Source organism: Podarcis erhardii, assembly GCF_964252035.2.
Source record: "Podarcis erhardii genome assembly, chromosome: 10".
NCBI classification, from domain to species: domain Eukaryota; kingdom Metazoa; phylum Chordata; class Lepidosauria; order Squamata; family Lacertidae; genus Podarcis; species Podarcis erhardii.
In genome coordinates this window covers 18533833-18545914 of record NC_138500.1, presented here as the reverse complement: position 1 = coordinate 18545914, position 12082 = coordinate 18533833, and the positions used below count along the sequence as shown (strand labels likewise).

Here is a 12082-nt window from a genome sequence, read left to right as displayed (position 1 = left end):
ACTCAGCAACATCTGGAGAACCAAAGGTTCCTCACACCTACTGGTGAGTCAATTCTCACAAGATTTTTTTTTTGGGGGGTGCAACAATGGGCTGCAGTGGGAAGAAACCCATAGACAATCTCAGTGCACACATGGTATTCCTCATATTACCATTTTGATATTGCTCAGTTATAATGTATAAAGTTATAATGTTATATGGATAATGTCCATATTACCCTTTTGATAATGTCCATTAATTTGTCAACAAATTAAACTATTGGGTTGTATCCAACCAAATTCTACCCAGAGTAAACCTACTGAAATTAATTTACATATGTTAGTTATGTTCATTAATTTCAATGGGTTTACTTTGATTATGACTAATGTTGGATACCACCCGTTATTTATAACTGAAAAATGTTATGCAGATATAAACATATGCCATTGATGTTTGAAAGAATGAACTGTTCTTGGCTTTTATTTGGAACCTGGGAGACAGACCAAACAATCACAAATGTTGTTTAAAATGAATTTAAGCAAATAGGACACATGCCTTTTGTCTACCCAAAGACAAAAGTTCATTTTAAAATGTAGTCAATGTTACATTTTGTTGTGGGGGACCTCTGCTTTTACATTTCAACATGTGTGTTGTGTTTCCATGCGTATGTGTCCAGACCCTTGCATGGCTAAGGAGCAAAGAACCTCAGATGACGCCATAATGCAATTAAGAAGTAGGCCATTCTGCTTTGGAATATTTTGCTATGGTCAAACAACTTTAAATAATAGAATCATGGAATCATAGCAGCCAATTGACAATATTTGGGTCACTGTGTTGCCACTTGCGGGTTACATAGGGGCAGAGGTGCCCCGGTCAGGATACAGAAGTGAAGCCCTCAGAGACTGATGGAACCTGATGTGTTATTGAAGCTCTGGGGGATCCTGCTGAAGCCCTCATCTTGCTATGGAATGGTGAGATGAAACAGGCGGTTGACATTATTGCTGCTGAGCATCTTCTCTGGCATCTTGGAGCCCAAGCAGCTCCTTGGCACTCTGACAAGTACAAGTTTCACTATGAAGCTGACCAAACACTGGTAAGAACACATAATCATGCCTACTGTGTGGCAGTGAAGAAGGCTTATTTTGCAGCTCGCATTGTGTCCTCTAATAGCTGACCAATGGAGTTATTTTGGATGGTTTGGAGGTTACTGACTCTGAGTGTGTGTGGTGCTGGTGGTGAGCTCTGGAGCACTCAAAGACCTGCTCTCCTGCTCTGATCAACTGGCTATGCACTCTGTGGATAAAGTTGCTCATCTTCAAAGTGCTCTTGACTCTGCACTTGTTGCAGTTGCATAGAGAGCTGTGGTGGGGCAGGAGCAGACATGTTTGGAGGACACAAATGATTTAGATCCATTCCAATCTGGCTGTGGAACTGAGTTGGCTTTGATCACCCTGATGGATGAACTTTGCAGAGAGCAGGACAGAGGGAATGCAACCTTGCTTCTGTTCTTGATCTCTAGCCAGCCTTTGATACCATCAACAATAGTAGCCCTCCTGGACTGCTCCAGGGAATGGAAATTGGAGGCACTGTGGTTCCAAATCCTACCTTCAGCACCACGTCCAGAGAGTAGCATTGGGAGAGTGCCTTCCAGCCCACTGGTGGCTACGTAATGGGGTGTCACAAGGGATTATTTTATCTCCATTGCTAATTAATACCTACATAAAGCCTTTGGAAGAAGTCATTAGGAGTTTCAGAGCATGGTAGAATCAGTATTCTGATGACACTCATCTCTATTTCTCTACAACATCTGAATCAGGAGAGGCTGTGTAGTCCCTGGGCCATTACCTGGACACGGTAGTGGAACGGATAAGGAAAAACAATCTGAGCTTGAATCCCAGTAAGATAGAGGCACTGTGGGTCTGAGAGGTTGGTCAGTGGCCTACCTTGGAAAGAGCAGGTTCACTGTTTGGGGGTGTTTCTTGAACCAGCTCTGTCAAGGGAGGCTCAGGTAGCCTCACTGGCTAGAAGTATCTTTTACTAACTGCAACTGGTTCAGCAGCTATGACCATTCCTGAAAAGCCTTGCCACGGTATTTCATGTGCTGGTTACTCCAAGACTGGATTACTACAATGCACTTTGTGTGGGGCTTCCCTCATGCTTGATCTGGAAGCTACAGTTAGTGCAAATGCTGCAACATGATTGCTGACAAGAGTGGCGCCTTGCCAGCACATACCACTTGTGTTCAGGGATCTGCACTGGTTGCAGATCTGCTACTGGGCCAAGTTCAAGGTATTACTATTTGTATAGAAAGCTGTTAACAACTTGGGACCAGTTTACCTATGAGATTGCCTTACCTCACATGCGCCCATGGTAGAATTGGTACTACTACAGGTGCCACGTGGTACCCATTCCGCATTTGTAAGAACTGCATCATTTAGTGTGACAGCAACCATGGGAACTCCCTACCTATTGATATTAAGCAGGTGCCTGTACTCTTTCTGGCACCTGCTAAGAACATTTCGATGTAGACAAGCCTACCTAGATGCTTAGATAGTTGAGATAATTTTAATCTGTTTTAGTATTTTGACTTTTGTATGTTTTAAAGTATGGAGGCAATTTTAAAATGGATTTTTATTGTTTTATCCTTTTGTAAACTGCTTTGAGGGTGTGTGTTTTTTTACAACTAAGAGGTGTGTAAATTTTGATAAATAAATAAATAAACAAATAAAATTTGGCACTTCAATACAGGCAATACTGGTTTTGCATGGGGGTTCTGTTCTCGACCCCTGCCCATTCTGGACCCCCTGCCCTGCTCCTTGTCATGATGTCTTTATGATGTTTGGGGACTACTTCTGGGACTAGTGCCTTGCACATGTGTGCAATTGCATGTCATTTGGATGAGCTAAATTGGTCGTTGCATGTATTTGACTCACATTCCAGTCTCATTTGACAGGCTGCATTAAGGATGCTTTACAAATCTGTATTTGGAATCTTTGTTTAGGATTTTGATGATACCGTTAAATCTTGAAATTAACTTTCATGCCTTGAAAATGAAAGGACCTCAATTTGGATAGATAAAAATCTCAAACACTTGGCTATTCAAATAGCCATTATCAACAGCTCTGTTGGGTTTCTAGCACTCTGCCTGTAGTTCTCTACAACCTTTGGAAATAACTCTGCTTTTGGAATTGGCTAGCTTTCTTCCAGCTTTCGTTGAGTGCTAGTGTTTCTAATTGAAGCTGTTTCTATAAACTGCCTGGAGATCAAGTCATTTGTTACTGCCTATAGTTATTTAGTATGGTTAATGTCTGCAGACTTGGAGTCTCATAAAAGAGACAGGTCCTTATCAGTAATCAATACCTGCAATATTTGCTCATATAAATCTGCCATTAGAGAGTGATCATTTGAAATTAATTCAAGCCAGAGGACTCCATTATGGTGCATGTTATTATAGTAGAAACAAAGAAGCCCAATGGAAGTGGCATTCTTAAGTTTCAAGCATGCAATCATTGGAGCCTTTTTCCGGGAGGGTATTGCTCTCATTTGCATGTATTTTCCTTATTCAAGCCACAGCAAGGGGATGTCCATATCCCCACATAATAAAGAGGAGCTTTGCAGCCTGGGGATAATATTGTATGGAAGGGATCTCCACCTCCCAAATTGCTAGAGAAATGTACTGCGCTCAAACTTTGGACAAAGGTAGGAGAAGCAAAAACAAGGAGATTTCATTTCAGGGTGACCAGTCAGGAGGCACTTATAATGGACCTTTCTGTGCCATAGGCAATAGAGATACATTAAAAATGGTGCAGCAGTAGTTAATAGGGACATAGATTCCAGTGACGTTATAGCACTATCAATATGTGACCATGGTGGATGTGCTGTAACATCGCTAGAGAAAAAGAGACTTGAGAATCATTGTTGACAGAAACTAAATTTAGTGGATTGTGCAGGGAAATAGTGCTATTCCCCCATGTTGGAAGTACTTGCCAGGGCAATTTTGTCTAGATAGACAGTGATTCGTTTGCAATCCCCTTGGAAAGCGCAGTGTCTAGAAAATAAAAGGCCCCGGTTCAATGCAACTAATAAGTAGTAATAAGGGAGAGACAACTTTTCAAAATTGCAGAACACTTTAAAAAAATGTAGAATGCTGTAGCTGTTTATTTGTATGACAAACAAGTCCTGGCCCAGCATGTTAGGGACACAGTAATTATGGCTGCATAGGTTTCTTAATTTTGCAGAATTCTTGTCGCTGCACTCCCAAACCAGAAAATGATCTAATTGTCTTTACAGATGATCTGGTTAGTTTTACAGTGCACAAATGAGTTGTTGCTCATGATCCAAACATCTTCCTCCTCCTCCTCTTTTCTGTTCACCCTTCATTAGCAGGTCCCAGGGTGGGTTACAACAAATTAAAATTCAGAATTAAAAACAGTTAAACTTGAACTTCTGAGGAAGGTGGAACTGCCAAGATGGGCCCCTCTGTTGTTGTTGGGAGGGTTTGAAAAGAAGGAAGGTAGTTTTTTGAGGCCTAAGTCACTGGCAGCCAATGCAGTTGTTTTAGAACAGGGGTTGTATGAGTTTTAAATGCAATCCCAGGCAGTAATATGTAAGCACTTGTGAAAAGTGCTTCACTGAAGGCATTTCTTTACAATGGACTTAGTCTGAGCTATCTGAGTACACCTAGATCACACTCCTCTACTCCCAATTAGATACTGTGCTCTTTGATTTACTTCTAGTTTTGGATGAACAATATGAAAGCAACAGTCATCTAAGAAGAACTAGACACTCTGTTCATTTTCCTTCAATACATATTAATCTCCTCTCAAGTTGTTTTCCTGGATTTGGTCTCTTTCCCGTTGTATATTGACTCACAGGGCTGCAATTAATCTCTCTGCATAAAATGACTTCACTGTGTTTGGGTAGTAATCCTTTTGAAAATCAGGGCACAATCTGTGCAAACCTGCAAGTTCATTTTTCTATGAGGGATGACCCAGCTCCTCTGCCTCCTATATGGGAACTTCCTTCTACTGTATCCTGCCTTTTCAAAAAACACAACACCTTTTCTGAGGTGAAAGGAGCTGCAGTCTCTCAAGGACAGTCAGTGCTCAGACAAATGGAATAAATTTCTTATGTGCTGTGAAGGAATAATTACAGCTGTTTCATATCTACACAGCTATAGGGCAATCTAGCTTCTTAATATAATTATTGCCAATATACCACAACAGGGGCCACAGGCTGGTCACAGATAAAGAAAACATCTCTAATAGAATTTTCAGGACATGTGACAGAGGAATTCTAAAGTAGGGCTGTTGGCGAGTTGTTTTCTCAGCTAGTGGCTGATTGGTATAACTAGGTAGGCCTTGTAATTTGAAAATTGTTCTTTTCAAGTACATGCTCTATTCCCTGCTGTGAAAAGTGTTTGCTAACACAGCTGAGGTGATGCTGTACGACCTCTAGAATATCCTTCCATTTTCTCTAGTCTTGTAAAGTCAGTGTGAACTTTATGTGGCCTTTTTATTGATTACGAAGTCTAACTAGGACTAGCACTGGACCTATGTGTTTATATTTGTTTGAATGTGAAATTTTAATTGACCATGATACACACACACACACAAAAATTTCAATTAAAAAAATCCAGATGCACAGGAAACTCAAGGTTTTTTTAATTAAAAACAATAGAAATACCAGATACACACAAGAAACATACATATACCCTTCACAATACTAATTACCACTCCCACTCACATTATTCTTCCCTTCTCGGGCATAAGGTTCAGACACACAAAAGTTGTTGGGGTTTTTTTGAGGGGGGTCAAAGTCGTTGCTGGACATATGGCAACCCTGCATGAAGGTGAGGGGAAACACCTGAATAGCGAAGTTTGCTATATATGCTCCCTCCTTCATGATTTGGGATTCAGTTTTGTTGTTTGTAGCCAGTGGCCATTACAATACAATGTGAACACATACTGCACAGCTGCAAAACAGAAAAAAAGCATTGCATACACCAGAACAAAAACAAGTCTGCTGTTAATTTTGGACGCCTAATACAAGCTGCTCACATTGGTGTGTAAAGCCCTAAACTCTGCGGATCTTAACCCTGGGCAGGTCTGTAGGGATGGAGATGGTACTTGTTGGGACTGAAATGAGTTGGCTCTAACAAGTCATGCAAGGGAATTCAGAGGAGCACTTTCTTGCTCTGCTACCTAACTTCAAACATGCATTTTATGTGTAACTCGCAGAATCCAAACATTCCTGTTGTGAGAGATTGGCAGGGTGCCTTCTTCATACATGTTGCATTAAATTTGTTTGTGAGGAGGCATTGCTTTGCCTGATGAAAAACCCAATTATTCACACACACCCATTCTTACCTCTGTAATTAAGATGTTGTTTTCTAAAGCACTTTGAAATCTAATTACAAACTACATTCTGTAAATTAATAAATGGATGTAAATGTATGATCTACAAATCGTATTTGCACAATGACAAGGATTTCTTTCCAACCATTTGATAAATCGCCAGTTTTGATTTGCTTAATCTGAAGAATCATATAAGCTTAGCAAGTTGTAGTTTTGTGTTGGATTTTTAAATAATTTCATGTAATTGGGTCTTTGTTAACTGAATAATCATACACGTTTTCAGTGATGTATTAGTCATAGCTATGCATGTGTGTGGTGCTTGGCTTCTGACCTTGAATAACACATGTCTAAAACTACCCATAGCATCTGTGGGTTAAGGGGTAGGTTTGTTTGTTTTTGTTGGGTGGTTTACCTTAATCCTCTTTGCAGAGGAGCATTCAATTTTGCTATGGCATTGATGCCTGCTTTGCATTATATAAAAACATATACAGTAAATTTCAACTGATTTGAGAAACATTCTAATAACTGGCTGCAAATTGGGTAGCAGTTAAACACAGAAAATTCCAAATGAAAGCAATAGAACCTGTATGCATGTAATGTTGCACAGGGTTTTGCCCATCAGAGATAGTTTTTGTTTTTGTTTTTAACTCTTACTTTACATTTTTACCCACCCTGAAACCTCCCACACAGATATCAGTAAAAGTATGACAGGCTTAAAATTATTCTAGCCTGAAACAAGTGTGAGAAGAGCCAGGTGTGCCTTCCTCAGAAGGTGCATTCCACAAGTTCAATGCCATGGCTGAAACGTACACTTCCGATTCTTACTATTAAAACAAAAAATTATATCACTATTTACTTAACAAGAACAAAATAATGTGAGGATGCACAAAGAATATTATAGAACATTGGTTAACACTATATTGAATCTAAAAAATAGACATTATTCCAAGTTATTTACAAAGTTATTGTTTATCTTCCAATTGTTTCTAGACAGTATCAATGCCATTTTCATTAGCCGTGTCACATTCTATAATTTCTTTATGCTTTTAATTTCTTCTTTATTTTCTTTATTCCATTTTTGTTTGAACATCTGGCATTTTCCATATTGATGCAATTTATATTTTTCCTACTTTTAATATGTGTATTACCAGTTCAGCATCTTCAGTTACTAGTCCCATTATATAACTCATTAAAAAGGCCAAGTGTTCAAATGGAAATGATATCCATAGTTTCTTTTAGTAATTCTATACAGTTATATGATATAACCATCAAAATAATTGTTGGACATGATTATCAAATGTTGGTGCTAAGATGCTACTATTTGACCACATGAATGTCATTCCGTATTAAAGTATTTCTCCATAAGCAATCTTCTTCCTACCGTTGTAAGTCTAAACCATTGCATCCAAATAGCAGTGGTAGCTTTAAATGCATTTAATACGAACTTCCTCTTTGCTGGACTAATGCTATGGTGAACTTTATTACACATAAAAAACTTTGCTCAAAGATTTGCTATGGATAACTACTACTACTACCTTGATGAGTTAGAAAAATAATACAGAGTCTGCCTTTGTCTAGGAATAGGGGCAGATGTTGTTGAAATCCAACTCCTATCAGCTCTAGCCAGCATGGTCAGTGGTCAGGGATGATGGGAGCTGTAGTCATGCAACATCTGGAGTATACCACAATGGCTACCGGTAGTCTAGTTTTGCCTGAATATTTAAAATGGAGTGCATGTGGTTTTTGTTATTCTGTTGGACTTTATTATAGGACATAGTAAAATATCTGAATGCACTGGCTACACTGATATCTTTGCTCCAAATTAACATGTCACAGCATCGTCTTTCATTTTTAATAGGGTTTCAAATGGAAACATTCTTAATGGATAAAGCTATCCAAGAATGAATGTTTATATTGAGTTAACACCCAGTGCTTGTACTAGGATAACAACCAAATGGACAAAGAATGTAATGGCCAACAGGCTTGGAGGAAAAGAGTCATGAACAAATGTGGGCATACAGAAGTGAGCAGCAACCAATATTTATTCACTCACTCAGCTGTGGATCATATAGAAGCCTATTTTGGCATATTGATATATAAATTAAATCATCATTATCTTTGTGGCAGCATCTCCTCACACACCTTTCTCCACACTTTTCTACTATTGGGTGGGCCTTCTGTTTGCATCATTGCAGTACAACTAATATGGAAATTCCATAGGTCAAGCACAGCATGGTATAAAAAAACCCCTTTAAATAAGCTCCCAAATTTTTATTCATTTAGCTTGCTTTTAACATATATTTCCTATTGAGCTAGTTTTTATAATCTCCTCCCCCCCCCCCGTCTTCCCATTTAAAAAAATATTTATTTTGTTTTTAGCTAAATTGTTGGCTTTTGATAGCTGTAATGGTTGTATCGCTGGGGTGTGGGGAGGCAGGATTGAGGAATAAAACCTCTCATCTTCTCACCTCCACTTTTTCACTGAACACGTCAGGTCAGATTTTCTCTGCCACTCTATCTTTGTTTATAGTGTTTTTCAAATTGATCAAGTGCTAAAATAGGTTTAGCTTTTGGAGGACCAATATCTATGCTCACCTTTGTGAACTTTCATATTTCCTAAGTAGGTCCAAATGAGCAGGTAGAAAGAACAGTGTCAAGTGGCTGGAGATTGTAACAATTTAAGAGTATGCAAAGTTGATAGGCAGTTTACATGCAAGGGGTGAAGGACGTGGTGTTTAACTGTCAAATGAAAGGCTAAACTGAAGCAAATTTATTTATTTGCATATGTCATTTGCCTTGTAACACAAGCTCTCTTGGCGACAAAGGGCTTTTATTAAGTGTACTAGCAAAATACTACAATGACAATCAGGGTATGTGTGGAAGGCCTACAGAAGGCCCCAGGGGCCCCAGGCCACCCAATGTCAGGAGTGGGTTGGTTTAGCCCCATAGCTGCATAGCCCCAAGTGCAGTGGTCCCCCCCCCCCATATGAGCGTTTTAAAAGCGTTCACTCAGGGCCATCATTACGACAAGTAACTTGCTCTGGTGTATGAGATTCCCCACATTGCAATGACACAAAACTACCCTGTTCATTGCCAATTTTCATTCATTAATCACAGCCCGTTTTTGTTACCTCTAAACTACTATTCCTATTTTGTTCATTTTTTTGCTTTTTGGGGGTGTGGTGATACCTTGTTAATATCTTGCTACTGTAGCTTTTTGCAGCTGTCATTTTTCAGGGTTCAGCTTCCTCCCCTGGATCTCTAGAACTTAAACATTGGAGGGATGGTGCTGGAGCACATGCACATGAGCACTAAGGCAGAATGCAGTGCATGGTCTGCCATTTCACGCGTTCAGCTCTTCAATTAGATTTTGAATGGCAATCCCAGTCACAGTGCCTCCCCATCACCATGGCCTAATACTATGGTGAAGTGTGACAGTACAAACTCAGGAAAATAATGATCTGGATTAAAAATGGCCACAATTTTACAGATTAAAGATGTAGGTGTAATCAGTAGGGCTGGAACCCCAGTCTTTATGTCCCTCCTCCCACCTAATCTCTCATGTGCCTCCTCCCATCTAATTACAAGCAAAACAGTAACAACATGAGCCAAAATAAAAGCCAAAATAAGAAATGAGGAGGAGAAGGAGTAAAAATGGAAGGGAAGCTTAATTACCAGGCAAAATTGTGCGCTATTCATCCATATATTTTGCTTCTTGTCACTAAAGAGGGCTAGGAAATCTTGCCAGGTGTTGCAGACCTTTTCAAGGATACTGTGCTTGACATAGTCCACCCCTTTCTTTTTTTCACATAGTTTTAATAAAAAACACTAACCCTGTTGTGACTTATAAATGAGTGGAATACAGGTTATAGCAGAGTAATTGAATGCAGCATGTGAAATAATAGAGCCTTCAACAATACATAAGTGCAAAAAGTTCAAGTGGTGATCTCCAGTACTGTAAACTTATTTCAAGCATGTCACTATTTTCAGCATTGGAGGGCATAAGTTATGTTTCTTGGTCGCACTACTAGGGTGTGACTGGATGTTGGTAACTGGCTATTATATGTGCATACACAAACCATTCTATTATGTTTATCAGATTTTTTGTTGCTGTTGCAAACTCTGTTCTATTCGTATATATTTAATCTTTGCTCCTCTTTCTCCTAGGTTCCAACTATGCGAGTCCCCGTCCAGCTCATGCCAACATGAATGCCAATGCAGCTGCAGGGCTTGCACCTGAGCATATCGCTACTCCAGGTGCAGCCCTTTCCTGGCAGGCTGCTATCGATGCTGCCAGGCAGGCCAAATTGATGGGTGCAGCCGGCAATGCAACAATATCCACCGCCAGCTCCACACAGAGGAAACGGCAGCAGTATGGGAAACAGAAAAAACAGGGTACCACCACAGCTACACGTCCTCCCCGGGCACTGCTGTGTCTAACACTGAAAAATCCCATCCGGAGGGCATGCATCAGTATTGTTGAATGGAAATATCCTTTTTGATGGAGTGATATGAGTCAGTATGCAAATGTGATTTACAAATGTGACCAAGCATGTGCATTAGGTTGAAGGGAGCACTAGAAGGAACTACATGAGCAACAACATATGGTTGGTCTCCATCTAGATCAGTGGGGGTAGATCTTTTATGACCTTGGTCAATCTTTTGGGGGTTGCATGCTGGTGGTGGGTATGACCCAAAGTGACTGTGACCATCTCACCTAAACATTTGTGCATGCACACACGCACACACACGCACACTAACGGCACACAAGCCCTTCCTCTTCAGCTTATTTCTGCAGATAAGCTGAGTAAGGGGTGAATCACCTCCTCCATCCTCATCAAACGACCATTTTGATGAGGAAGGAATGGCCAATTTACACCCCCCACCAGGGGTATGGACAGAGGGGTTTAAACCCCAGTGGTGTGCCCACTTAGTTTTTTGCCAGGGCCCAAATTGATGGGCTTTTGGTGGGGGGAGATGCATCGGGACCTAGGTCTAGACTCTTAAAGCATAAGGACTCCTACTTGTGGCAACATGAAATTGCTGCAGAATGCAGGAGCATTCATGGGCCATCCTATGCACAAAATGGATGGTTTTTGGCTGCTGTGTAAATTACATTGATGGATACCAATAGAGCCATTGTCTATAATCGTTCAACAATTAAATATTGGTTCTAGACCTGAAAAATAAACCCAATTTCAAATGACCAAGTATTCAAGAACCCAAGCCTTTAAAATCCACTTGGATTCCCACCCCCTTAATCCAAATTTTCTGATGTAGCCATGGTTTTACCTTGACCTATATTGTTCAGTTGTGCAACTTTTATTTGGCAAAGTCCATGTGGAATAGGCTGATAGTAATAGGAAGGTGTAGGTTGCAGTCTGAAGTACATTCACTTGGGAGCAGGGTCCATTACAAGTAGAAGTATTTAAGATTATTACACTAAAACACCATCTTGCAAGTGCAACAAAAGGATTATTGTTAAGTGCCAATCTGGCTACTATTACAGCTGATCTGGTAGCAAGACCTGATGGCATTGATGCTAAGTATTTGGTAGTGGTGGTTTTTTTTTTAAAAAAAATGCTTGGTCTATGAATCTTGGAATGCATGTTGGAGAAAGTGCCCCCCCTCTCCTCCCTCCCTTCTCTTGCATGCTGGCATTGGCACTTCATTTGTGGCTTGTGTTAAGACAGACATTTTCATTACATGCAAACTGGGAAACTCTAGTTTGATATCAGATAATAAGCCA

General features: G+C 40.1%; 1 protein-coding gene across 1 annotated transcript in view; it reads left to right on the top strand.

Annotated features, from left to right (window-relative positions):
- Window positions 1-12082, top strand: part of CACNA1C (calcium voltage-gated channel subunit alpha1 C) — a gene marked incomplete at its 5' end in the record, with an annotated part of 484372 nt that overhangs the window by 37267 nt on the left and 435023 nt on the right. Inside the window, one exon of the mRNA XM_081879585.1 lies at window positions 10501-10823. Within this exon, the coding sequence (XP_081735711.1) occupies window positions 10501-10823 (323 nt within the window). The remainder of the gene's footprint in view (window positions 1-10500; window positions 10824-12082) is intronic.